This window comes from Panicum virgatum, chromosome 2N (assembly GCF_016808335.1).
Source record: "Panicum virgatum strain AP13 chromosome 2N, P.virgatum_v5, whole genome shotgun sequence".
In the NCBI taxonomy this organism is placed as follows: Eukaryota; Viridiplantae; Streptophyta; class Magnoliopsida; order Poales; family Poaceae; genus Panicum; species Panicum virgatum.
The window spans coordinates 48628892-48656784 of record NC_053146.1 but is presented as its reverse complement, the minus strand read 5'-3'; the positions used below and the strand labels follow the sequence as shown (position 1 = coordinate 48656784).

Sequence of the window (27893 nt, the reverse complement as noted above, 5' to 3'; positions counted from 1 at the left end):
GGAAAAAACATCGGAGAGTCCATGGAATTCCAGTGCTCCACAGCTCACAGCTTCCTCCGTGGGCGAGTCATCATGGCCATGAAATCGTCCATGTCGACGAAGCCATCCCCGTTCCCGTCAATCTCCCTCACCATCTTCCGGCAACTCTCCAGGCTGCAGCTCTCCCCGAGCTTGCGCAGCACTGTCATGATCTCCTCGGCGCTGATCCTGCCGTCCCCGTTCCTGTCGAACACGAAGAACGCCCGCCGGATGTCCCCCAGCTGCACGCCGTTATTGTGAACCTCCATGAACTCCTCCAGGTCCATGTACCCGTGTCCTTGTTGTGGTCCGCGACGCACATCATCCGCCGCGCCTCGCCGGCGGCGTCGGCCTTCCCGAGCCTCTCCAGGAGCAGCTGCAGGTCCTTCCTGTTTGATCCCGCGGGGGTCCCTAGCGATCATGAGGAACACTTTCATCTCCTCCTCGTCGGGCTTGTAGGTGCTCAGATCGGAGAACTGCCGGTCCCTGGCCGACAGGGTTGGACCGGAGCTTCGCGAGATTGTACTTGGAGAGAATGCTCAGATGAGACATTTTGTGATCAACTGATCTACTGCAGGTAGCTACAGAAGATGGATGCCCTTCATCAAAGTATATAGACTTTGTGTGCCCCTGCCATCAACAAAGTTTGCCAGAATACATATGCTGTGACAGCTGCAGAAAGTTTCAGAATGTGGGATTCCTCTAGAACTTGCAGGGTAGGCAATCTCAAACCAGAAAAGAGGGCAACAGATGGAACATGCCAACGTGCAAAGTAAGAATCTAATTTGAAGCTGCTTGGGAATGTACAACACAAAAGTTTTATCCTGCTGGGTGGCGGCCAAAGAATTACCCTGAAATTTATTAAATTCTTTTCTATATATATCCGATTGTTATCATATCTGTCAGTGAACAACAAGGGGTAACACGGGTACAATTATTGTGCACAATCGATAAGTTTGCAATGCTTAAAGAATAACAATCCATCCATGTATGATGCCCGAACGGTAGAATGTGCAGTGTAAAGAATCATAGGTCAACTTGAAGGTTGCGAGCACAAGCAATTCAGCAGCAGTTTTAAAATACAGCAGTCAAATAACTTGGACCCTTCAAATTATGGTGGTTTGCCATTGTCTAGCTCATCGATCTTTTGAATGTCTTCGCGAAATGTAATTTTCCTTACATAACCTGCAAAACAAATAAAGTTCCAGTCCCACCGGCATGGGAAGAAGTCAGCATATAAATTTCAGCTAGGAGAAAATAACAGTAAAAGCAGTAAGGGGGTGTTTAGTTGGTGAAAAAGTTCGGATTTGGGAACTGTAGCACGTTTGTTACTCGACAATTAATGTCCAATCATAGATTAATTAACATCATTAGATTCATCTTGTATGAATCAGTTCGACTGTGTAATTAGTTATTTTTTCCAACTGCATTTAATACTCCATGCATGTGTTCGAAAACTTGATGTGATGGGTACTGTGCAAAAAAGTTTGGAAACTAAACGCTGCCTGAGCTGGTAGAAAGAAAGCCCAACACTTTGACATGACACAAGCTCTCAAGCTCAATCTAATTGGTCCAACTATACTTTTCCATGACATGACATGAAAAGAAACAAAATGAGGTAGAATCAGCGGAACATCTTGGTGTCACACTGCCCGCTAGACAACTGAATTACAATCATCTGTCAACAACTACACAACTAATGGAGTATAGCAATCTCATCAGGGGTTTTATTTATCAGGTAAGGTAGCAGTACCAATAACTTTGTGTTTGGGTACTTCATACCATTCCCTTATTTCTCATGTCCCCTGCAAGACAGTTGGGTAACACGGAACCACATGTTCTGCAGAAGTTAAAAAGAAAACCATTGAAAACGGATCAACTGTTGATCTTTCAATCTAGTACTTAAGAAAATATTTCAAGGTTTACAAGTGTGAAGTGAGTGGTGGCTAATCTAGAAAAGGACATAGGAGTACACAGGACATGAACAAAGGGTCCGCTCGGTTTCAGTTACATGGTGAATGCAGCTGCAGCAACAAGTGCAAGAAGGACATGGACCATGCTTGTAGTTTAGCGGTGGGAATCAAGTAAGAATGCATTGAGCTGGTGCAGAAGTTAATTAGACAAACATATCTATGGGTATCATTACCCTGGATCCATGGTGAGGACAGGAACTTGGGGACGGGTTCATCATGATAGAAGGCAAACCCCGAGGAAAGTTCGGTCATGTTTGCTGTGAATAAGGAACCAAATGTTCAGTGTCATCAATTGCTCTGAAATCGAAAGGTCATGGGTAACTTTCTACTAGGTTCCACCTAAACACCCTGTTGCATAGGATACAACCTTTTCCAACTAGTATAACATAAAAAAATAGGAACATTTGAAACAGTGAAAACTGTATACGACATAACTCAACCAAATAGCCTAGCAATATATTATTTCTAGGGTTACAGTTGCTCAAATTTACCTGTGTTTGTCCACAATGTCTAGAGCTACATAATCCAGAGTTTTCTGTGCTCTGAAGTTTATGGAGTATCATTAGTATATCATCTCTGATCTCACCCCAAAGGCTGCTGCCCATATACAGTCTTCAGATCATTAACATATGCTTTATTCGTATGCATGCAGCCAATTAAGATGTTTAGTTCAGTTGAGATGTCTCGTGTGTAAATCCATCAGAGTGAGAGCTGAGGGATTATCCTGTCCATTATGCGTAGACTAGAAATCTCATGTTTTGTCACCATACAATTTACTCAGAAATTTACAACTATGACATTGATAATTTTTCATCATGCCTATCAACTGACACTTGCAACTATGTCCTTTATTGTTTCTTGTGCGACTAGCATTCATGTTATACTTGTATAAACCAAAGACAATAGGTTAGAACAACACAGAGAACCGTTGATTGAAGATCCCCATCTCAGTGCTCATGTGCATAATTTACTGTAGGAAACTGACCGAGAACTATATTTCTTCAGATAATACCAGGGAATCATATGCTGATACACCAACACAACTCCAATAGTAAAGATGATAACAATCACATATTTGCAAAGAAACTTGAGTGATATTTATGTACAAGACTCACATATAAGAAGTATTTCACAAGTCAATCCACAAACGCTGTATGGACACAACAGTGAATACTGGAGGCCTTAGGAATTAGTGCAAGTGGCAATATGCTGTAAATTTGCAAGCATACAGCCTAATTTGTGCCAAGCTAGGGTTCTTCTCACAAAACAAATGCCTAATGCCCATTGTTAGCAGCTCAAACTGTAGCAAATAACTTAGTCATGGGGGTTCAAAGTTCAAACCATCGTAGTGTTGGACATTTTGCAATTATAACAGCATTGTGCCTCCGGCAGTAACGGCGGCTCTACGGCATGACTACATTATCTGTGATCTATCTAATTAGTATTCTGTCACAACGACATCACATGTAATCACAATGGTCAAGCCTTATCTTGAGATTTTACACCCTATGCACTAGTAATGGAGATCTACCAGCAACAAGATCTGGGTAACCTTAGTCTTGCTCTGTCTAGATCTTTTACTCCTAACAAGAACAATATTGTACATGTAAGAGCAACTCCAGCAATAGCCCCTAACTCAGACCCTCTAAATGTTAAATGAGGGCTGCCTCTATTTTTAGAGGCTTCTAAATTTGTTTCAAACTCCAGCAATAGCCCTCAATTCCAATATATAATAAAGGGCTCCCTAGAGACCCCCTAGGAATGGAGGGTGGAGGAGAGATTTTGGAGGCCTCCCCAAAATAGAGGGTGAAGTAGAGGGTCTGCTAGAGTGTATTTTTTTGTTTAGCCCTCTAAACTTGGGATAGGGGGCTGTTTAGAGGGTTTGCTAGAGTTGCTCTAAGGAAATCAAGTCCGAGAAATCCCATCTCACCAATGCCGGCGCATGGTACACACTTGCAGATGGTCTCCTTGCCCTTCTTCCTGAAGTAGCTGACGAGCCCCGTCCCCTGGCAGCTCCGGCATTTGCCGGCCCACTCGTATGAAACCGTCTTACAATCCTACAACACAAACCCACACATCCCAAGCTCATCACCTGCGCGGCGGCGCCCAACCCCAACACGCCAAATGGAACACAAAAATTGAAGCACTCACCTCGACCTCGACGTCGCAGCTGAGCCGGCGGTCGAGCTCCTCCCGCGACATGGGCTCAGCCCCTGGCACGGTCATGGGGATCGGGAGCGGCTCGACGTCGTCGACCAGGTAGCTCTCCTTGTCCCCGGACCACCGCTCCCACCACCTCCTCCTCCTACCCTTCTTACTCGTCTCCTCCTCGGTGCCCTCCTTGGCCTTGACGCGAACGCCAGGGTCCCGTGCGGCGACGCGGCCGCCGGATGAGGTGGGCGTGTCCGTGTCCGGAGGGCGGCGGGGGAGGAACCAGTCCGGTGACGAGGCGGCGCCGGTGGTGTTGGCGGCGGCCGGAGGGTGGGGGAGCCGGGGGCGGCAGTGGAGCGGGTGGGAGGGGTTGGGGCGGGAGGAGAGGAGCGGGGCGGGGTTCGCGGGAGTCGTCATGGAGACGGGGGGAGGATTTGCGTTTGGGAGGCGTCGGTCATCGCCGGCGGCGTGGCGGGAGTAGGGGGCGAGTGGCAGCCACGGTGGGTGAAATGGGCGATGAGCGCGAGGAATGAGGCGATAATCGAGCAGACACGACGACGACACGAGGACAATGGGGAAGATATCTTTTTGAGGGACAGTACGGGGTAACGGGCTGTGCTGACGGATCCATGGGCCGGAAGAATAATTCCGGGCTGGCTTGCACGGCCTGCCACAGAAACATTTTATATATATATTTTTTGAAATAAAACATTTTCTTTGCGTGTACTACAAAACTTTTAACCAAATGGTTTTGATTCATAAATGAGCTGACCTTCTGTTTTATGGAGAATCTGTACAAATATAATGGGTTGCACATATATCACTGCTCTTATGAATTTGCCTAAGTAAATAGCCTTCTTTTTCTCATTTAAGAAAAGCCAGTCCTTGTTTTTCTATAAACAAAAATTTGCACCGTTACTGAAAAAAAAACAAAATTACATCTTGGCAGTACATATAGATATAAAAGTGGAACAAAGAAGAAAAGGAAAGAACAAAAATGTCTGTAGTGCCAGAAAGTGAGTACGAAAAGAAACACAGCGGTATAAGATCACCAATCAAATATATTGTCTTCCTTGTGTTAAGGTTAGCTAAGGTTGTTCCCAGGTGTGTACCTGTCAGTGCACAAGTAATTAGTCATTTACTATAAGACACTACGACTTAATCACAGGTTCACAGTACAATCACTTACTCGAACCTAAAGCTAATGTCCCCTATCGCTCTGTTCCTTATGCTTCTCGGGATTGTCCCTTGTAGGTTATTTTTCTGCACAGACCTGTCAATTAAGAACCATTCAGAGATCACTAGGTTAAAGGCGCAGGATTATCACAATCACAGTGGAGTAGACTACGTTTTGAAGCAGGCACTCACAGTTCCTTAAGTCTCGTTAGGCTTCCAAGCGATTCAGGGAGCGGGCCTGTCAGTCCGTTGTCTTCCAGGTGCCTTCAAATTTCCAGTCAGGAATGCAACGAGATCAGGTAAATGAAGCATCAACTATCTTCAGTGTTAGATTACCAAGAAGTAATATCTAGCAGTTGGGTAATTACAGATTGCTGTACTTACAAAGAGACTAGATGATGTAGGGGGCTCATATCTGGAATTGGCCCTGTTAGATTGTTCCCCACAAGCCAACTGCAACAATCACCGCTCCAATTTAGCATTCTTTTTTTTTACTGCTGGTATGCACATCAATTTGTCTGAAGAAGCTTACATGCTGGAGATTGCGGTCAGGTTGGCAATGTGGTCAGATATTGACCCTCCAACTCGGTGATTCGTGAGGTTGCTGCATTGCGATGACCATTGCCAGTTGTTCAGAGATGGACAAGAGAACATTTGTAGACTTGCTTCCACAGTGTGATTTTCTGATCTGATTGTTATCTGGATGAAGTACTAGTAACTTACATTGCGGTTACTCTTGCAAGTGGATCTTCGTTGCAGGTGACACCAGTCCACGAGGTCCCCTTGGGGAGGCAAGGGTCGCCTCTCCAGTCTGACGGCGGGTTCAGAAATCCTCTGCCCAGCGACTCCATGCCGATCACTGCAGCAAAGGAGATGGATTATTCATTTTCTGATCAGCTCTTGTGAGCAAACAAACAGGAACAGTGAATCTGCCATGGCAGATGGTTGAAAAGCTCATTGATCAGGTTACCGTCTCTGGGATGCGTCCTCCCTCCGAGGGGAACCACCATCATGAGCTCGGCCGCGTTGATCACCGGCCCGACTGGGGAGTCCGGCGCCGGAGTCAGCGTGATCCTCGTCTGCCTGGCCAGCGGCCAAGCGGCGCCGTACACCATGGACCCCGCCGTGGAGACGTTCAGGCCGGCGAAGAAGAGCTGGCCGTTGACCGCGACGTCGAAGACCCTCCAGCTGAGCGCGCTCGGCTCCCGGTTGTCCTGGAAGTAGAGCGCCAGGTAGTAGCTCGCGGCGGGGAGCGGCGCCGGCGGCCACTGGAGGTCCAGGCTCTTGCCACGGCTCGCCGTCAATCCTTGCCGGAACACGGCCTCCGGGGGCTTGTTCCAGAACGCCTCCGTCGCCACGCTCGCCTGGCTCTCCACCACCGAGATGCTCCCGTCGCCGTACGGCTCCCAGTACCGGTTGAAACGGTCACCTGGATAGCTAGAACGCGCACATTTTCGCACGGCATGGCCGATCAGGTCGCCGTACCTTGGAGGAGGGACAGACATGGACGGACGGGCGGCGTCGGGTTCGTCTCGCTTACCCGAGGACAGAGCCAGCGCGGCCGAAGCTGTGGCGCGCGACGGTGCTGAGCGCGTAGGCGGTGAAGTTGACGGCGCTGTAGACGGAGCCCTCGAGCGGCACCACCTCGAGCGCGGAGATGAAGGGGCTCCGGCCGGGCGCGGTGTCGCGGCTCCTGGCGAGGCAGACGCTGAGCTCCTTCCCCGCGGCCTCCACGACGGCCTCGTAGTACGTGGCGAGGCCCCTGGCGTAGGCGGCCGCCGTGTCCACCGCGCTCCACCGCGTGCCGTCGATGGCCTGGTCGAACACCGGCGGGGCCCGGCCGCCGTCGAACCCGCCGTAGTAGTAGGTCGTGCGGACCAGGTACCTGGCGTGCCGCTCCGCGGGGACCACGTAGCAGTGCTTCCCGGCGGACGCGTCCGGGAAGTACCGGAGGGAGGCGAGCATCGGCATCATCACGCCCGGGGAGCCGAGCTCCGCGGCCTTGCCGCCGTGGACGAACGGCGCGTCGGGGACCCATGTGACGTTCCCGGCGACCTGCTCCGACGTCGCGCCGCAGCTTATCTGGTACCCTGCGAGAGAACGGATGCGCGGGTAAGCTGAACTGAACTCTTCATCACCTGGTAATTCAAGAACACGAGCCTCACCGGACAGGGCAGCGTCGGCGGCGCCGGCGAGGAGGACGAGGGCGCCGGCGAGGAGGGAGAAGGGGATCATCGGTGCCCTGCTGCGCCCCGCGACAAAGACTCGGATTTGGATTGGGTTGGAAGGAGGGAGGGGCAACGGCAACGACTAGACAGCTGCGGTTGCCGCCGGCTGGCGACGTTTGTTTTGTTTTGCTCGGGCGGCAGCTTGTTCAGGACAGGTGTTCAGTCTGCCTGAATCCTTCAAACTCTTCGCGGTGGTTGGTGCGCCCACATGTGGATGATCCTCTGATACGCCGGCCGGACCCGTTCCATTTCTCGTAGCTGCGGTTCGTTACGGGGGGGGGGGGGGGGGGGGGGGGGGGGGGGGCAATAATTGATAGGTTAGTCTCCGTCACCGGCTCACCGCTCCCAAAATATTTGGCGGAGCGGGGAGGAAGATGGAGGAGCGGCAGGAATAAAATGTCATTTGGGGCTTGCTTGGAATGGATGGAAAGCATTTGGCGCAGCAGGCGACGCGCTCTCGAGCTCTCCATCGCGTTGGATGCCATGATTCGTTGCGTCTCGCGTTCGCCGGCGGACGTCGTGGGCGTTTGTTCCTTGCGGGCGCCAGGTCCAGCTGAATAATCAATCTCTCTGCATTCCTGGCTCCCCTCCTCGACCCCTGCTGCATGCAGGATTGGCGTCTCAACCTTTGGTGCTGGGCTGCTGGCTGCTTTTTTTTTCTAAAAAAAAACCTTTGCTGCTGAACGTGCTCGGATCAACTGCCCAACCAACCCTTGAGTGACACATCGGATGGGACGTACAGGCGCGGTCGTCGCCGGCTGGCTCGCGCTGTACGCGGCGCCGGCAGGCACCAAGGTGACTCAGGCGTCGACGTGCGTGATTGGTTCAACTTCAACATGCGGCTTTTGTTTTCCCGATCATCATCAAACGAACGAGACATAATGATGGGACGGGAAGCTAGACCATCCCAAAATGGGGAATTCTAGCTTTGCTGTGGTTGACCATGAGATCATCTTTTCCTCTCACGCCTTGGTCCTGCTTAACGGCGGCTCTTTCTGCCCATCCCATATGCCACTAGCGCCATTTGTAGTTTGCGGTGTCTTTGTTACCCGGCGCGTGACCGTTTCCCCTTCATCCTTTAATGGCATCAACGTCATATCAGTCGCCGTCAGTCTACCACCTCCTCATCCCCACCTTTTATCTTTACCATCTTAGGCCAGTCTCAGTGGAGGTGTTATGAGAGAGTCATTGGGCATTAAATTGCTGACGTGGTAGATGAGAGAGAAGGGGGAGTGTCATGAGATGTGAGGGGCGTGTCATCATCATGACACTCATCTGGCTCGATTATCTAGTTTATGGTCTTGGTAACTGTGTTGATAACACCCCCACTGAGACTGGCCTTAATGTCCTCGCCCTGACCTAGTACTCTCCCTGTACATAGTCTTGAAAAAAAAAGGGTTCGTCTCGGACGCACGGGTGCTCTGGCCCTATATGCAAGACAAATCATTTTGTTTGGCTCGGCTGAAAGTCATCTTCAGGCTGAGCTAATCAGCTACAGCCGTTCTGCTGGCGGGCTGCATCTATTTTAGCCCAAAGCAGCCATGTAGCTACTGCCGCGCGGCTGCTACAATGGCAAGCTGGAACCAGGCAGCCGGGCCGCTGCACGACTGCTACTGGCTGGACTGGCTCCAGCTCAAAGCAGCCTAATGCAGGTCAGCCGAACACTGTAAATTTCTGACGCTGATCTGTGCGCATGAAAGCCGGAAGCTGAGTCCCGCATGGGATCCATACGCAATCGGTCGGATTCTCACTGGATAGACATGTGGTGGGTGTCGGGGCCGCAGGCGAGCCCCATGCGCGCCTGGGGGCACACACATTTTTTTCCACATAGTCACCATCGGTGACCGACGGCGCTCCACCACGGACCGAGATTCAGTAACTTCGCTTCTTCAAGGCACGCCTTACCTTTGGCTTCATCTCGTGCATCCATTCTGCATCTAACGGCCCTCAACAATTTAAAGAAAAACAGTCGGTCAGCAGCGAACTCAACCAAGCCCAGGCAAGCAATACCCTCTAGAGACCAGCCGCCGCCACGCCGTGAAAAAGTTCGTAGTCCACATAGCTTCAGATGAGAGAGAAAGAGGAGGGCCGAACCACCGCAAGGATCTCATGGAGGAGAGGGCCGGCATCATCTTCGTTGCATTGCTTGCGATACGAGAACACGAACCCCAATAATCATATGTTGCGGAGCTCGCCGGCCAATCATGCCTCATTGGGCCTATAAACAGCGATGTGGAGGAGCTCCTCTATCTTCGAGTCAATCCTGCAAGCTCGCCAAGATAGTCTACTGCTCCAGCAAGTACCACCCAAATCCAATTTCTTCAACTTTCTTTTTTCTCCAAAATCTAAGCAGCCCATCGATTGGCTTTAGGCATTTTTTCCATCCGATTTAATCATCGTGAGAGCATTCCCAAGCCTTACTGACTGTACATCATGAACCCTCTCAACGTCCCTCTAATCTTACATTGCTGGCTCGAGCTCAACTGTGAAGCCATGGCTTTGGATTGTTGAGGGTCCTTGGATGTGGAATGGACGCACGGGATGAAGCCAAAGGTAAGACGTGACTTGAAGGAGCAAAGCTACTCAATCTCGAGATTCAGTAACTTCGCTTCTTCAAGGCACGCCTTACCTTTGGCTTCATCACGTGCGTCCATTCTGCATCTAACGGCCCTCAACGATTTAAAGAAAAACAACAGGTTAGCGGCGAACTCCACCAAGCTCAGGCAAGCAATACCCTCTAGAGCCCAGCTGCCTAGGTGCCGCCGCCACGCCGTGAAAGTTCGCAGTCCACATAGTTTCGAATGAGAGAGAAAGAGAAGGGCCGAACAATCGCAGGGATCTCATGGAGGAGAGGGCCGGCATCATCTTCATTGCATTGCTTGCGATACGAGCACACGAACCCCAATAATCATATTGCGAAGCTCGCCGGCCAATCATGCCTCATCGGGCCTATAAACAGCAATGTGGAGGAGCTCCTCTATCTTCGAGTCAATCCTGCAAGCTCGCCAAGATAGTCTACTACTCCAGCAAGCACCACCCAAATCCAATTTCTTCAACTTTCTTTTTTCTCCAAAATCTGAGCAGCCCATCGATTGGCTCTAGGCATTTTTCCATCTGATTTAATCATCATGAAAGAATTCCCAAGCCTTACTGACTGTACATCATGAACCCTCTCACCCTCCCTCTAATCTTACATTGCTAGCTCGAGCTTAACCGTGAAGCCATGGCTTTGGATTGCTGAGGGTCCTTGGATGTGGAATGGATGCACGGGATGAAGCCAAAGGTAAGGCGTGCCTTGAAGGAGCAAAGTTACTCAATCTCGAGATTGAGTAACCTCGCTCCTTCAAGGCACGCCTTACCTTTGGCTTCATCCCGTTCGTCCATTCTGCATCTAACGGCCCTCAACGATTTAAAGAAAAACACCAGGTCAGCAGCGAACTCCACCAAGCCTAGGCAAGCAATACCCTCTAGAGCTTAGGTGCCGCCACGCCGTGAAAGTTTGCAGTCCACATAACTTCGGATGAGAGAGAAAGAGGAGGGCCGAACCACCGCAGGGATCTCATGGAGGAGAGGCCCGGCATCATCTTCGTTGCATTGCTTGTGATACGAGCACACGAACCCCAATAATCATATGTTGCGGAGCTCGCCGGCCAATCATGCCTCATCGGGCCTATAAATAGTGATGTGGAGGAGCTCCTCTATCTTTGAGTCAATCCTGCAAGCTCGCCAAGATAGTCTACTGCTCCAGCAAGCACCACCCAAATCCAATTTCTTCAACTTTCTTTTTTCTCCAAAATCTGAGCAGCCCATCGATTGGCTTTAGGCATTTTTTCCATCCGATTTAATCATCGTGAGAGCATTCCCAAGCCTTACTGACTGTACATCATGAACCCTCTCACCGTCCCTCTTATCTTACATTGCTGGCTCGAGCTCAACTGTGCAGCCATGACTTTGGATTGCTGAGGGTCCTTGGATGTGGAATGGACGCACGAGATGAAGCCAAAGGTAAAGTGTGCCTTGAAGGAGCAAAGTTACTCAAATCTAGGTCCCTCCACCACCTCACCACTCACCTCCACTTTTAGCACCCACGCCTTCTGCCCTTCTCCTGACTACCACCAGGCCAGCCTACCGTTGATAAGGAGCCTCTGCAGCACGTGGATTCGATTGCGATACGGCCCACAAGGTGGTGGCTCTGGGTTGGGTTGGTCAGAGGCCGAAGATAGGCAAAGAATAACATGGGCCGGGCTGCGTTCAGCCATCCAGGCTTGAATTTTATCCTCAATGTGTGTGTGCCAAGGATTCGAAGTAGTTCGTGGGCCAACGCATTGGGTCGTCCGTCCACACATGAGCGTAGTGAATGGGCCTAATTAGGCTGTTCGGCACCTCTGTTGGACCTACTAAACCTTCATTTGCTGCTCTGATGATAGCACACGATGTGTGAATTTGTGGCGAGGACTGGGTTTCAGACTTGAGAGCTCCTCATACGGTTCCGGTCACTCCGAAGCAGAGCAGAGAGAAACGAGGCATGCTCGCATAAAAAAAACGGAAGCTTGCATCTTACACCACGCCGCCGACTCGCCGTTACTTCGAGCGGAAAAAGTGCGCGCTCGCCCCGCCCTGACGCTCCGTATCCCCAAGCCTCTCCAGACTGTTCATCAGGTTACATTGCTTCGGAGATCAAGACTCAAGAGTGCCTCTGCACTCTGCTCTGCTCCCGTCGTAAGCCAAGGCTTAGCTTCCCGCCTCCCTTTGCGCCGCAGACGCGATCGACGGAGGAGCGCTCGAGAAGAGCCGATGCGGCCGCCTCGCGCCCCGCCGCAGCCGGCGGCGGCGAGGAGCGCCGCGTGGCCCGTCGGCCTGCTCGTCGCGCTCTGCTTCACCACGCTGCCGCTCTTCCTCGCGCTCTCGCCGGGGCGGCCGTCCCTGCTCGACCTGTGGCAACAGATGGGCATCAGAGTCACCGTGCACTACGGTACGCGCCCGTGCTTGCTCTCCGTGTGTCCCGCAGCGTTCGCAAATGCGCGCATCGATTCGTGCTCGCTCGCTCGCTCACCCCCACCTTGCCCTCCGATCCACGCAGATGACGAGACGAGGCCGTCGGAGCCTTCTTCCGACCCCCCGCCGGAGAGGGAGACCCGGGACGTCCTCCTGGGCGGGCTGCTCTCGCCGGACGTCGACGAGGCCTCCTGCCGGAGCCGGTACCTCTCCTCGCTCCACCGCGCGCCGTCGCCGCACTCGCCGTCGCCGTACCTCGTCTCGCGGCTGCGCAGGTACGAGGCGCTCCACCGCCGGTGCGGCCCCGGCACGCCCTCCTACGACAAGTCCGTGCGGCAGCTCGCCTCCGCCCACCACAGCATGGGCCTCGCCGAGTGCAGCTACCTCGTGTGGACGCCCGGCAGCCACCTCGGCGACCGCGTGCTCTCCATGGCGTCGGCTTTCCTCTACGCGCTCCTCACCCGCCGCGTCTTCCTCGTCGACATGGCCACGGACATGGCGGGCCTCTTCTGCGAGCCCTTCCCGGGCGCGTCGTGGGAGCTGCCCCCCGGCTTCCCCGTGCGGAACCTCACGCGGCTCCGCCGCGGCAGCGAGCACAGCTACGGGAGCCTGCTGGGCGCCAAGAAAATCAGGAACGAGGACCCCGCCGGCGTGCGGTCCGAGTCGCTGCCGTCGTACGCGTACCTCCACCTGGCGCACGACTACCAGCTGCCGGACCAGCTCTTCTTCTGCGACGACGACCAGACCGTGCTGGGGAAGGTGAACTGGCTGGTTCTGCGGTCCGACCTCTACTTCGCGCCGGGGCTCTTCTTCGTGCCGCAGTTCGAGGACGAGCTCCGGTGGATGTTCCCGGCGGCGGACACGGTGTTCCACCACATCGGGAGGTACCTCTTCCACCCGTCCAACAAGGTCTGGAAGATCATCGCAGGGTACTACACGTCCTACATGGCCAAGTTCGACGAGAAGATTGGGATCCAGATCGCGACCCTCGCCGGGAACCCCGTGTCGGCGGAGGCGTACTTCAAGCAGGTCACGGCGTGCACGAGCCAGGAGAAGATCCTGCCGGAGATCGACCCCGACGCAGCGTCCACCGACTACGAAGCGGCCGCGACGTCGAAGGCAGTGTTCGTCAGCTCGGCGCAGCCGGAGTACGCCGAGAGGCTCAGGTCCATGTACTACGAGCACGCCACGGTGACCGGCGAGTCCGTCAGCGTGCTGAAGCAGCCGGGCGCCAGAAAGCAACCGCAAAACCAGAAGCTGCTGCTGGAGATGTTCCTGCAGAGCTACTGCAACGTGTCGGTGGTGAGCGGATGGTCAACGGTGGGGTACGTCGGCCACGGGCTCGCCGGGGTGAAGCCGTGGCTGCTGCCGCCGCCGCCGAGGAACCAAACGGTGGCCAACCCGCCCTGCGTCCGGGCGACGTCGATGGAGCCGTGCTTCCACGCGCCGCCGAGCTATGACTGCAGGGCCAAGAAGAACGGGGACCTCGGTGCCGTTCTCCGGTTTGTCAGACACTGCGAGGTCTCGGGCGATGGCCTTAAACTGTTTGATTGATTTTGGCCAGATTGGGTCAAGTAACATTATCAAATTTTTCCAGAAGTCGAGATTCAAAAGAGAATTCAGAACTGTTTCCTTCTGATAAATTTATTTACAGGAAAAGGTACATACATGCATCAAATTGCATGTACGCGATTTGGCCTCCATTGTTTCAAAACTGGGTATTTCTCATACAGCTTATGCAATTTCTTGAATTCATTCTTCAACATCCAACATCAAATTCTCATGTCAACAACAGCCAAGAAGTCGTGCTGTATGCTTCTAACAATATTAGCACAGTGATCAGAGAGACAACTCGATCAATGCTCGATAAATCTTCAGCGCGACTTAAATAAAATTTCTAGATCAGTTCTACAATTGTGCGTTTGAAATTGTAACCTACTACACGAGTACATGTACAAATTGATCATACTAAAGAACACACTATTATCAGTGGGAAGGAATGTTACTTTCAATGTGTCTTCTTCCTAGACACGAACATAGCTACTATGGACCGTGGTAACAACGACTTTCGTGGCTTCGGTTCTTTCACCCTAGTTGCCGCTATCGTGTCAGCTCTAGACAATGATCCAACCATGTGAGGATTGGAGGTGGATGCTGCTGCATCAAAAGACAACGACGAGTTCTTCAAATTTGGGAGATCAGCAATGCTATGGGCTGACTCACCCGCATCCGTCTGTTGCTCATGTGTGGCCCTCCGTTTCCTCAGCTCGTTCTCCATGGTCAACTTGCCATATTGTGCCGAATTGGCTTTCTCCTGTACGGCCCTCAGCTCCAACATCCTCCCATTGATCTGCTTGGCCAGCTGCTCCAGCTGATTCAAGCTCCTCACCTCTGCATCCTTGGCTTGCTTGATCTTCTCAACAGCCTTAATGACCTGCTTCTTGGCAAGGTCCTCAGCATCTTGTGCTTTCTTGCTTAATGCATCGTACTCTTCAAGTGATAACGTCACATAGTTGTCGCTTACTCGTTCAGCTTGAGGGTCTATATGTGTATCCAGCTTGTATTCTTGCAGTGCATTTGCTGAGGCGGTTGCAATTTCTTCAGATGTGTTCACTGCAAGAATCTCCCTCGACACTGCTTCAAGCCTCAACTTGGCGACATTAACTTGTGCCTTGGCTTGATCTGCCTCTTCCCTAGCCTTCGCCAGCTCATGACGGGCCATCTGAGCTTTTGAGTTTGCTTGTTCCATGACTTTAGTTGCCTGCTGTAGCTCTGCAGGCATCTCAGCTGCTTTTGTTCTTTCATGAACAATATTGAGCTCATATGTCTTGTTGCTCAATTCATCCTGTAGAGATATGACAGAAACAGAAGCGAGGTGCTCTTTGTGTCTCAATGCCCCCAGATCTGTCTCCTTCCTCTCTATATCAGTTCGCAGTGTAGCAGCAGCATTCCAAAGTATTCTGACCTCATCCTTGGCCCTTTTAGTGTCAGCCCTCATGTCCTCCAGCTCCTTCCTACTCTTCGCCAGCTTCGCCCGAGTACTAACAATTGGTCTCCCTGCCTCTCCATCTAGGATAACCTCGTCAGGCCACTCCTCCCCTTTCAAATAAGTAGAAAACTGATCTTGCAACTTCACTAACAGTGTAGAGGCAGCTTCTAGCTTGGACTCGAGATCTTTGTTGACTGATGCTGCATCACGTATCTTTTGAACCTCCTCATCAACTTGTTTCAGCTCATTCTGCCATTTTGCCTTCTCTTGTTGATATGCCAAAGCGACATTTAATTTTTGTTCCTCCGCTATGATATGTGTAGCTTGAGAAGATGTCAGCGATTGTTTCAATGCGATGAGCTCAAGGGTGAGGTCATCAACGGTCTTCTCAATCTCCTGTGATGCAGCACTGGATTCACATGCCTTTGTCTCAGCATTGTCCCTTTTAGTTTTTAAGGACGTGTACTCCTTCTGAAGTTGTTCTAGCTCATCTTTCACAGACTGTAATTCTGCTAAGGCATTAGCATGGCGGTATTTTGCGAGTTCAATCTCTGCCTTTGCTGCAGCACTCTCTCTGCAAGCAATTCCCTGTTGTATCTCCTTGAACCGTATATTAGCGAGCTCCGAGTCTTGTTGTGCTTGTATTGCCTCAGTTTGTGCCTTCTCCAAGTTAAGCTTGAGCCCTTCTATGGTTCGCCTAGTGGTACACAATTCCATTAGAACTTTTTTTTTCTCAGCTTCTGTAGCTTCCGCTCTTCTTTGGTAATCAGGAGTATCTTCAAGTGCCTTGTCAAGTGCATTTTGTACATTTTTACGTCTCTGCACAAAATAAACAGGATGGAAATCCACGATATTTCATAAGTTAACACCCAAAAGAAAAACAAAGGCAACGAGACACATGGAGAACATTTCAGTAAAATAGACATTACCTCCTTCCAGTCAAGAATGCCTCCAAATTTGCTTACTGCCTCTTTAACGGATTCTATTGGTGCTCCAGTGTCAACAAGCACTCTGTTATCTATAGATTTAATGAAGCGTTCAGCAATCTCTGCTGCCTTATAAATGTTTCTTTCAGCTGAATTAGGACGACTTTCTCCCTTTCCATCAAGCAGGTTATGGCCATTCTCTTCTCCTTTGTTTGCATATAAATCATTAATTGCAAGGGAACTTAAATCTGCACTAAAATGTCTAATGTGACCATGACTACTTACGCCCTTTCCTTCAATCTGCTCATTGCAATTCTGCTCTCCACTGTTCACACGCAAATCATTAATTGTAAGGGCACTTAAATCTTCACTTAAATGTCTACTATGGACAAACGGGGCTTTTTCAGGAAAATCCAAGGAAGCAGGAGGTTCTGAATCAATCAAACTTGCTTCCACATTGACAGAGTCAGAAACAACAGATACCAGTGGCACCCTTTCCACACTCACTTCATCCATTCTGCAGCATGCAAGAGATTACTGAATGATAATTTCAGAAAATTATCATGGATAGATTTGCCACTGCGTACCTGGCAAGTAATAACCATATTAGTTGAAGAAAATGCTTTTATGAATTCCCATTCATATTATGTGAAATTATCGATGTTATTTGAGATGGTCCATAGACTCCATAGTGTAACCCCAAGAATCAGAAAAAGATGTGGCTTTTCAAGCATTCTTAGGAGAAAAATAATCTTATATCATGTAAATACTTGTATATTTTCTTAAGAGAAGACAGTCTGCCCTATAAGAAAACTTCCATATGCATTGCATCTAAAAGTTTTTTAAGAAAACAACACATCAAATCAGTTGCATGACCTTGAAATAGCAACATATCCACTATTTTACTCACACTTTGGGAAACATGCATTGTTCACCATAGAATAAATGATTTACATTTGGGGTTTGATTCAGTACTCCTATTTAGAAAATTATACAAATCTTAGGTAGCTAGTAAGGCAGAATAAATATGTAGACAGCATAAATGACTAAATCATATTGTTGGAAATCAGTCCCTCACTTTCTAGATGTTTATCACAAACACACTAGTATTTCTTCTCTGGTGGCACACCCATGAGAACACAAAAGAAAAAACTCGACCCTTGGGGGAATGACCTGACCTGCCCCGAGGTTTGACACAAAAGATAGAAGTTTTCTCTTCCGCAGGGTCGAGAGAAGGCCACAAGCCCAGGCTATCCAGGACGTGCCACTGACGTCAAGGGTGCGTCTGCGGCCGCGTATCATGCTGCAACCGTCAGTGGACCACACATTTCCTGTTAAATAGCACAGTGAGTGGCCTTTTTTTACTCTGGTGCGACACCAGCAGAACCTGGGGTTCGAACGCTGGCGGGTGGCCTCCCAACCGGAGAACCGACCATCGCGCTAACAGCTCGTTTGCCCATGAGAACACAACAACACACAAGTATTTTGTTGATCCACTCTAGCCCTCATCGTTTTTTCACATATGTATAGCGGATACAAGGCTGCACACCTGCCCATGATATCCTCCTAATTAATGCAATCAAGACTATGATCTGCATATTATTCTCTTTAACTAAAAGCTGAAATCTACCTAGCACTAATAGGAATGAACATAAACACTAGCTGGACCTGGACACAGTCTAGTAACAAGATCAATGCTAACACATATTACAGATTTTATGCAGACACCGTATTTGGTGGAGGCAACTTTTGGACTTATTTATGTTTTACAGGTTAGATTTGCCTCACCCAGATATCAATTAATTTTCTTTAAGAATCCCCTAAAATAGGGTATACGGAGCATAATGTCTACTATACAGGTACATGGCAATCATCATAAAAGAATGGCCTTCCAAGTTCCAACCGCTACTCCTATTTCGGTTCAATTTGCACATCGGTTATGCAACCTTTTGTGAAGTGAGAGCATTTTGTCATCCAACACAAAGAAAAAAGTGTGATGGTGATAAATCAACTCATCAAAGTTGAATGCTGGCCCTCCTCTTAATGAAAAACGCGCTCAGGCGCGGTCGCTAAAACAAAGTTGAATGCTGGCAGGGCAAGCCATCTATCTAAAAGTTGATTGGATCACCATTCCAATATTCGCACATAACGCATATAATTGTCGAATTTAAATATACTCATTGAATCTGTACCAATGTGCAGTGCAACAATATTTTGAAATCCTCCATGGCCTTAGCATTGTGAGAAAAGAGTTAATTTCCCATGATACAGACAATTCTGTATTTTCCAGAAAAGAAAACACTGACGGCAGTCATGAAAGTTCTTTCTTTCTCGTAACCCATGATGCATCCAGGTAGACGATACAGAATGTTTTTTTTGCCCAACCTGAATGCAGAACACGCTGCAACAACATAGTACTCCAACAAAAAAACTAAACCAACAAACAGGGCCACAGGGGAGCAAAGTAGGAATTTGCAATGTACCATACCTCATTTCAATACATCTTCGTTATCTCCCTTCAAGACATGCATTCCTCAAAGAAGGACCGAAGGAGGAAGGAAATTCAGGCTGGACCTCCGGTTGGGGAGAAAATGAAAGGAAGTGGTGGCGAGGCATTGCCGCATGGAGGAGCCCGAGCAAACCAATGATAAATCTATGCTATTTTAGGATGTGGTGGCGCCTCTGCTCCGCAATTTTCTATCCTAGATTAGGGGAGAAAGATGGAGCGCTAGGAACAAAAATACACTCCGAAATCGAAGCTAGAGGGAGAGAAAAATCGTACTGCCCAGGAGAGCTCAAGATACATCCACCGCTTCCATGAACTTCACTGCCGCTAGCCGACGCCTCCTCGGCCGTCCCCGCAACCAGCCAGAACGCCTCCGGAACACCGCCGCCGCCAGTTGCTGCCTCTTCGAGCGTCGCGCCAGTCGCCTGTTCCATCGCAATCCACCGTCCCCGTCCCCAAAATTATATGCTCCACTGCTGCCGCTTCCTCCTGACGCTGCCTAGTCGCCCCTCCACCTCCTATGCCCGCCGGCCGCCAGTCGTCGCCGTGTGATTTGCAAATCGGACGGGGACCACCGGTTTCGAGCCCTCCGCTCTCTACACAAGGTAGGGTTGTTTGTCTTTTACATAAACCTACTCCCTCCGCCGAAAAGAATGCAATTTCTGCTTTTCTGGTTTGAACTTTAACTAAAATTATATAAAATATTAGTAATATTTAAGATATAAAATAGTACCACTAATTAGTTATAGAATATATTTTATAATAAATTTATTTGGGGGCATAAACGCTATTACTATTACTATGATTTAGTGAAATTTAAACTAGTTTGACCGGCACGGATTTTATAATTGTATTTGTATTTTTTTGGATGAAATATTTGAAAATTAACCCATGTTATTCTTTCACTGCTAAGCGAAATGAGACGTGAATAGAAACATCAATTTCTTTTACAAATGTGTGGTGTATAGTGACATTTAATTTTATTAGAATTAATAATTGGATACTTTACCATTTTCTAATGTAGATCGAACTAAACAGGTTGTCCTAAAAGTCTTTGCATGCAATAGTGTTATGGTACTCGTGCACTACTTTGAGCTTCTTTATTAGCATTATGAAACCTCATATGCATGCATCACGCTTGTGTTGTTCAAATAATTCTTGCTTTTTGGGCTCTCCATATTGTTGTACTCCCTCTATTTTTATTTGCAAGACTTATTTTATTTGGTTGTGATAAGTTTTTGCCAATAATTACTCTACTAAGATAGATTTTTACCCAAATATGATGTAACTAGATTTATATTAAAATATCATCTTATGGTTATAGTTTATAATATGATGTCACTAGATTTATTTAAAAATATCATCTTATGATTACAGTTTATACTTTTGAATCGCATAAGTAAAAAGGAATTAATGGAGCATCTTTGAAAAAGAGGTAGCGGCTCTAAAATATACTCTTATTTAAGATGCACCCAAGCCCGATCTCTAAAACCATGTAAATAATCATGATATGTTGTAACTAAAGCAGAGAACAAATTTTCAGGGCACGGGGAGATAGTCCATCATGCACGATCAAAGAATTCTAATTTAGTAATGTAGTATGCCCTTTATTCGTCTTCTTTCAAAAATCCCTTCATTTCTTGAAAATTTGTTTGGATTAGAATTTAGTCAAAGTTCTAAAACTGACTATAAAAAGCGGAACGTCTCCCATAAATTTTGCTTATGTTTCGGGTGCCTAGCATTTCGTAAGAAAATGAGCAGAAAGTTTGAACAAAAGTTTTTAATTAAAAGTTTGGTCCCAATGTTACCGTTAGATTTTCGAGCAGGAAAATAGTTAACAAAAGTCTGCATCATAATTTTAGGAAATAAAGTTTATGGCAGAACGAATTAATTATGAAATGTGGAATTTTGGATGAGATAAGAATAAAATTTTCTCACACACTGATATATGAAAGGGAAATTTGTGCTCAGGACACTGCGAAAGCACGGTTTTGTGCAGCGCACATTGCCAAAGTTGATTTTGTGTCCACCACACCGTGAAAGTGCTATTTGGTTTGTAACACACTACATCATATAAAATAAACTATATCCGACAAAGTGATAGGTAAAAAGACAAGTTCACCCTTCGCTGTAGTTCACGTATACTCAAGAGCTGGCAGAGCACCTGCTCTGCTCCCTCCGCAACTCGCTCATGTAGCTGCGGCGCTCGCGCTCCCTGCCCTGCCATCACCGCCGCCAGTCGCCGCGAGCAACGCCACCCGAGTACCCGACCTTCCGGCCATCGACCGCTGCACATCGGCGTGCGGGAGCGCCGGCGGTCGGCACGCGGGAGCAGATCCGGGGGTGCGGCGGCGGCGGTCGGCGTGTGGGAGCAGGCGCGGGGGAGCGACGGCGGTCAGCGCGGGGGAGCCGCAGTCGGCGTGTGGGAGCACGCGCGGGGGAGCGCACCGCGGTGGCCTGCCAGAGGGGAAGGAAAAAGATGACAAGCGAGCTGGGGGACGCGTGTCGTCTGCTAGTCGTCGTCCATCGGCCTCTCCCACATCTCCGACCCCGGGGGACGCGTGGAGCGGATCATCGCCGGCAGCTCGCGGCTCGCGGACCTGACGCTGGAGGCCGGCGTGCAGAGGGGTGGTCAGCCTTCACGTGCCTGGCGGTGCTCGCCTCCGCAGGCTGGCCCTCCACTGCCGCCACAGCATGGCCAGTGGCCACCGTCGCCAACCATCGTTGCTTCTTTAGCAGCACGGCTGGACGGGGATCAAACCTTTTTCTGGAAGTCGACGGACTGGGTCTCGGTCCTGTACTTGCCCACCGAAGACCGGCTTGAGCTTCAGCGAGGCGTTGTCGAAGACGCCGTCGGCGAAGGCGACACGCGGGCCGTCGGCGCTGGACCTGTCGGCGAGCACGAGCTGCACCACCTACTCGGCGAGCGCGTGGAGGCCTCGGCGGCGCCGGGCCCGTCACCTCCCATTGTGGCGGCGAGCTGGTCGCGGGTGGCGCCCCCGGTGCCAGCGGCGAGGAGGCCGAGTGCGACATGGAGGGAGAGCAGGGAGACGGCGGTGTTGGCAGCGGGTGCGGCCGCCATGGGCCCTGCTCGCGACTGCATCCGCGCCGACGACGGGGCGCGCCTGCTCGCGATGGTGTCCGCGCGCCGAGGCGCAGCACTGCGTCCCCGTCCCCGCGAGCGACGGCATCCGCGTGCTCCGCTCGAGCGCCGGCTGCTCCGCGCGCTGCCTCGCCGCGACGTGCGCTCCCCGATCCTCGCCAGCTAGCATGCAAGCACAATATCGCCCAAACCATCATGGAGAGAGGAGATGGGATGGGAGATGTGCAGCAGAGGGCATAGGCGGAGAGATGAAGAGAGGTGAGGAAGATGACGACAAGTAGTAGGTCCGAGCAAAGGGCAAAACAGTCCTATTATCTAGGGAAATTTGTCTACGGGACACTCTCAATACGTGATTTTGTGCCCTGCACACTTCATTCCCTAAATTAGTCTGCAGCATACTTTGAATGTTTGTTTTTGTGCACTGCACATTACCCCCCTTAAACAATTCTGTCGGTACCCTGTAGCAGGGATACCCACTCCTACTGCCGCAAGGCAGGACTCGCGTAGTCATCCGTAACTACGCCATAAGAGGCGAAGCAGCCTGCCCCACGGGTCAGGCTCTTACCTCACCGGACCAACGGCCCCGGACCCCCTCCCCGCTCTAGGACCTCCCACGTGTCCGTCCGGACCTCCCACGCGCGTAGAACCAACATACCGTCGCGGCGGGGTCCGGGGGCGCCATGTGTCCCGCAGGCGCAGGCGCGGGCGCGAGCCTTCCGCTGGAAGACTCGCCCACCCACCGCATTCAATGCAGGTGGTTGAGGCGTGCTCTGCCGCCGCGGTACGCGGGGCAGCCTTTGTCAGGCCTCACTGTAGACCGCATATTACCGAGGTACACAGTGCAGCCGTGTGCGCCGCATCCGCGCAGAGCCCATCTGCCGCATTAAATGGATACAACGGCACGACACCTTTTCATCATACTGCCTACGCCGCAAGCTACACGGCCCGTTCAGCTAAGCTGCAGGCAACGCCGCAAGCTACATCCTGGCGCCGTTTCGACAAGACAGGGCATGGCTATGCCGGACAGAGGATTCCCACGGGCAGAGCAAGGAAATCCAGGAATGAGATCTCCGTTGTCTGCAATGCCATAATGTCTGTATAGTGTGTCATTTTATACTATATCATTGGGCCCACCTGTCAGGGACTCAACGGCCATGTACGTGCCTCCCTTGAAATATAAAAGGGAGGCGCTTGCTGCAAACTTCAGACACGCCAAGACTCTCATAACACAAGCTCGGTTTCACGCCAAGCAACCCTGCTCTCAAATTCTTGAGACCACAATCAATACAACACACAGTGGACGTAGGGTATTACGCTCCGGCGGCCCGAACCACTCTAAATCGGCTGTGTTCATCGTGTTCTTGCATCGAGATTGGGCTAATCCTAGCTAACCCCCGAGTACTCAACCTCTGGGTTTAGGCGGGTGCACTACGCCACCCGGCTGTGGGTTTGCACACCACGACATTTGGCGCGCCAGGTAGGGGGAATTAGCTGGTCTTAGTTCATCTCTTGCTCATCTCAATGGTTCGGGTGGTTGAGCACTCCCACCACGACGACGACGTGGAGATGACGGAGGGTGTAGCGTCATCCGCACCACACGTCTCTCGCCTTCCTGCGCCAGGGGCAACCGTGCCCGTGGAGCAGCCACCGTCGGTAGTGGCGTGCGCTGCACGTCAGCAAGAGTCAGGGCGCCCGTCAAAGGCCCCCTCACAAGCTGCGATTGGCGAAGCGCTGGCGGCAGCTAGGGAGTTGCTTCGCAACCCTCCGGCTGCTGCAGCCTCGCCAGACGCCCTAAGGCAGTGGCAGGACGACGTTGACCGTCTCCTCCATCTGGCTCAGGCCTCCCCCTGTTCTGCAAGGACTGGGCAACAACCTCTACCTGGCAATGCGGTGGTACCCTACCACCGGCGCCAGGGCGGTGCGTCGGCGTCCGTGCGCTCCCCCATGGTGAGGGGTGCACGAACAGAAGACTTGCGGGCTGAGCTCAACCACAGGCGCGCGGGTGAGGATGCCCGCATCTCCGTGGAAAGGGCGCGAGAACTCCGCCTCAACATTAAGGGCCGCAACCTCAACGCCGACTTGGATGCAGCGGCACCCAAGCCTCCGGGAAATGCCCGGATACAAGCGGGCACCCCGGTGGCTGGGGTGAGTTGCCTGCGGTGGCATGGCCGTCCAAGTTCCGCCCGCACCTGCCGGAGATGTACGACGGTACCACTAATCCATCAGAATTCCTGCAGGTGTACGTTACCGCCATCACAGCAGCTGGTGGCAACGACGCTGTCATGGCGAGCTACTTTCATGTAGCCTTGACTCGGCCAGCCCGGACTTGGCTCATGAACCTCACTCCTGGGACAATTCAGTCCTGGGAGGAACTCTGTGCGAGGTTCACTGCAAACTTCACCAGTGCGTACCAGCAGCATGGTGTGGAGGCTCACCTCCACACCGTGAGGCAGAAACCTAGAGAGACGCTCTAGGCATTCATCTCGCGCTTCACCAAGGTACAGGGTACCATTCCTCGTATCTCTGACGCATCTATCATTACTGCTTTCCGTCAGGGGGTACGTGATGAGAAGATGCTCGAGAAACTGGTGACGCACGAGGTGGAAAGCGTTACCACGCTTTTCTCCCTGGCTGACAAGTGTGCCAGGACCGCTGAGGGCCGCGCATGGCACTCAGCCCCTCAAGACGGAGACGCCAAGGCTGGTGGCTCCGGGGCTACCGTCCAGGGCGGTGGCAAGAAAAAGAAGAACAAGAACCGGGGTCGCGGGGAGCCACATCCCGGCGGTCCAGTCGCTGCAGCAACGGCACCAGCTGCTGCGCCAGCGGCTGGGGGCCAGAATGTGCATGGCAAGCGCCCGCGCCCGCAAGGTGGCAACGGAGGTTCATGACCAGTTCATCCCACCGCTCGCCACAGCGCCGCTGACTGCCGCGAGATCCTGAAACTCGCGAAGCGGGTCAGTGGGCGGCGTGAGCAAGCCTCCAAGGATGGCTCACCCCCTTCTCGCCAGCGGTCTGGCAAGGAGAAAGCCTCCGACAGCGAGACCACTGTCGGGGAGAAGGAGCTGGGGTACCAATCCCCTGCTCGGGAGCTGAAGGGCGTTTACAGCCACGACAACTCCGACTCTGACAACGAGGAGCGCCGCAAGAAGCTGTACGTAATGTACGGTGGGAGTTGGGAGCTTGTCTCCCGGCGGGACTTGAAGACCCTTCGCCGAGAGGTCCTTTCGGCGAAGCCGGGGGTCCCGAAAGCGGCGCCGCACCACAGGTGGAGGAACACCACCATCTCCTTCGGGCCATCTGACTGCCCGGAGAACATGGCCGGGGCTAGTGTACTACCTCTAGTCACCGCCCCTGTCATAGCCAACATCAGGCTGTATCACGTGCTGATTGACGGTGGGGCTGGCCTCAACGTCATCAGCTATGCAGCGCTCAAGCAGCTGCAGATCCCGGAGTCCAAGCTGACTCCCTCTCGCCCATTCTCCGGAGTGGGCCCACATCCGATGTTCCCTCTGGGAAGCATCACTCTGCCGGTCACGTTCGGGACCGAGGAGAACATCTGCACAGGGAGCGTCCAGTTCGATGTTGCGGAGGTAAACCTCCCGTTCAATGCCATCATTGGCCGGCCGGCTCTCTACCGCTTCATGGCCATTGCCCATTATGGGTATTTGGTCCTGAAGATGCCTTCCCCTGCCGGTGTCCTCACCGTGCGGGGTGACCGCACTGCTGCCGTCGCTGCAGTTGAGAAACGGCATGCTCTGGCGGCAGAGACTGCACATTCCGAGGAGGACCCATCCACCTCGCGAGCCAGGGCGCCCGCAAAGGCACCTAAGGTTCAGTCGTCCGACCCGGACAATGTTCCCGTGAAGACCGAGCAGATCGGAGCGGACTCCTCCAGGACCACCCGCATCGCGGGAAACCTGGAGGAGAAATAGGAAGACACGCTCATCACTTTCCTCCGGGCAAATGTGGATGTGTTCGCCTGGGAACCGCCACAGATGCCCGGGATCCCTAGGGAAGTGATCAAGCACCATCTGAGGATCTACCCCGATGCCACGCCGGTACGCCAGAAACCTCGGAAGCAGTCCGTGGAGCGTCAGAACTTCATCCGTGAAGAAGTCCGCAAGCTGCTACACGCTGGCTTCATCGAGGAGGTCCACCACCCTGAGTGGTTGGCCAACCCGGTCGTCGTCCCAAAGGCCAACGGGAAGCTTCGGATGTGCATCGACTACACCAGCCTCAACAAGGCATGTCCTAGAGACCCCTATCCTCTTCCACGTATCGATCAGATTGTGGACTCCACCTCTGGGTGTGACCTTTTGTCTTTCCTAGATGCATACTCTGGTTTCCACTAGATTCAGATGTCAAGAGAGGATAGAAAACATACTGCTTTTGTAACAGTGGATGAACTTTATTGCTATATTGTCATGCCATATGGTCTGTGGAATGCCTTACCCACGTTTGTGCGAGCTATGAACAAAACTTTTTGTAATCTAATTAGAGATATAGTTGAGGTGTATGTCGATGACATTGTAGTCAAGACTAAGGTAGGATCAACACTAGTTGAGGACCTATCCCTCGTCTTCGACCGACTGCGCGCCACGCGCACGAAGCTGAATCTCGAGAAGTGTGTTTTCGGCGTCTCGGCGGGGAAGCTGCTGGGTTTCCTGGTCTCACATCGAGGCATCGAGGCAAACCCAGCCAAGATCAAGGCGATCGAGGCGATGAGACCTCCTGACCGCATCAAGGATGTCCAGAAGCTTACTGGATCTCTGGCCGCTCTTAGCCGCTTCATTTTGAGGCTGGCTGAGAGGGCCCTCCCCTTCTTCAAGCTATTGAGGAGGTCCGGTCCATTCACTTGGACTGAAGAGGCTGAACAAGCCTTCTAGGAACTGAAGCAGTACCTCACCTCACTATCAGTATGGTGGCTCCATAGCCAGGTGAGACGTTGTTTTTGTATCTTGCTGCGTCTGCAGATGCGGCCAGCATGGTTCTGGTCGCCGAGAGGATGGAGCAAGCTCGCCAGGGGGACACCAGGGTCCCTCCGGCCAAGGATGGTGAGCCGGGCCACGGACATGGGGGTCCGGCAACCACTCCTCTATCTGAAGATCCAGACCCCGCACAAGGGGGTCCGGAGGAGCCTCGACCCAGTGGGAACCCAGAACCGCTGGGGGCCCAAGAACCTGACGTGGTGGACAAGGGCGAGCCGGACTCGGTGGCCAGGATCCGGACCATCCAGAAGCCAGTCTACTACGTCAGCGATGTCCTCCATGAGGCAAAGGTCAGGTATCTTGAGACGCATAAGCTTATCTATGACATACTTATTGCGTCCAGGAAAGTGCGCCACTATTTTCAGGCACACAGGGTTGTCGTACTGACCTCTTACCCGCTGAGAGCGATCCTGCACAACTCCAACACCATGGGCAACATCGCTAAGTGGGCAGCAGAGTTGGCTGAGTTCCAGCTGGACTTCCAGCCCCGTCATGCAGTCAAAAGCCAAATACTGGCGGATTTCATAGCAGAATGGACTCCTTCCCCAAGCAATTCTGGGGGTCCGGACCTCAACGCCGGACCCCCGGAGCTGGAAGTCAGGACACCAGTCTTCACCGAGCCCCACTGGACATTCTTCTTTGACGGGTCCGACCGCAAGCAGTGGGCTGGAGCTGGTGTGGTCCTCATCGACCCAAACGGAGATCAGCAGAAGTACATGGTGCACCTTGAGTTCAAGGCCACCAACAACATGGCAGAGTACGAAGCTTTGATCTTTGGCCTGACACAAGTCCTATCTCTGGGGGTCCGGCAGCTCCTAGTGAAGGGAGATTCTCAGCTAA

The 27893-nt window shown here is 51.7% G+C and overlaps 4 protein-coding genes across 12 annotated transcripts; 1 reads left to right on the top strand and 3 right to left on the bottom strand.

Moving 5' to 3' along the window:
* Window positions 1-850: 850 nt before the first annotated feature.
* On the bottom strand, window positions 851-4702 carry LOC120660885 (protein disulfide-isomerase SCO2-like). Of its 6 annotated transcripts, none has more exons than XM_039939544.1 (5): window positions 4143-4702; window positions 3922-4048; window positions 2165-2248; window positions 1772-1858; window positions 851-1203 (listed from the first exon to the last, which is right to left on the bottom strand). In XM_039939544.1, the coding sequence occupies exons 1-4, from the start codon at window positions 4557-4559 to the stop codon at window positions 1815-1817; spliced, it is 672 nt and encodes a 223-aa protein (XP_039795478.1). In that variant the 5' UTR covers window positions 4560-4702; the 3' UTR covers window positions 851-1203; window positions 1772-1814. The 6 variants fall into 6 exon arrangements, with proteins under 6 accessions (XP_039795478.1, XP_039795476.1, XP_039795481.1 ...); XM_039939542.1 differs by lacking the exon at window positions 1772-1858 and having other exon boundaries at window positions 4143-4631; window positions 4664-4685; XM_039939543.1 differs by having other exon boundaries at window positions 853-1203; window positions 1801-1858.
* A 432-nt stretch (window positions 4703-5134) lies between these two features.
* LOC120660884 (probable LRR receptor-like serine/threonine-protein kinase At1g67720) lies at window positions 5135-7811 on the bottom strand. The gene is made up of 9 exons (XM_039939540.1): window positions 7484-7811; window positions 6859-7408; window positions 6289-6755; window positions 6042-6177; window positions 5851-5922; window positions 5703-5771; window positions 5511-5582; window positions 5332-5415; window positions 5135-5254 (listed from the first exon to the last, which is right to left on the bottom strand). The coding sequence occupies exons 1-9, from the start codon at window positions 7551-7553 to the stop codon at window positions 5227-5229; spliced, it is 1548 nt and encodes a 515-aa protein (XP_039795474.1). The 5' UTR covers window positions 7554-7811; the 3' UTR covers window positions 5135-5226.
* A 4468-nt stretch (window positions 7812-12279) lies between these two features.
* On the top strand, window positions 12280-14249 carry LOC120660883 (galactoside 2-alpha-L-fucosyltransferase-like). The gene is made up of 2 exons (XM_039939539.1): window positions 12280-12518; window positions 12627-14249. Exons 1-2 carry the CDS (start codon window positions 12341-12343, stop codon window positions 14093-14095), a joined length of 1647 nt encoding a protein of 548 aa, XP_039795473.1. The 5' UTR covers window positions 12280-12340; the 3' UTR covers window positions 14096-14249.
* A 13-nt stretch (window positions 14250-14262) lies between these two features.
* On the bottom strand, window positions 14263-19563 carry LOC120660882 (protein WEAK CHLOROPLAST MOVEMENT UNDER BLUE LIGHT 1-like). Of its 4 annotated transcripts, XM_039939537.1 has the most exons (4): window positions 18945-19563; window positions 17635-17787; window positions 16460-17043; window positions 14384-16349 (listed from the first exon to the last, which is right to left on the bottom strand). In XM_039939537.1, the coding sequence occupies exons 3-4, from the start codon at window positions 16970-16972 to the stop codon at window positions 14550-14552; spliced, it is 2313 nt and encodes a 770-aa protein (XP_039795471.1). In that variant the 5' UTR covers window positions 16973-17043; window positions 17635-17787; window positions 18945-19563; the 3' UTR covers window positions 14384-14549. The 4 variants fall into 4 exon arrangements, with proteins under 4 accessions (XP_039795469.1, XP_039795471.1, XP_039795470.1 ...); XM_039939536.1 differs by lacking the exon at window positions 17635-17787; XM_039939538.1 differs by having other exon boundaries at window positions 16460-17787; window positions 19239-19563.
* Window positions 19564-27893: the final 8330 nt, after the last annotated feature.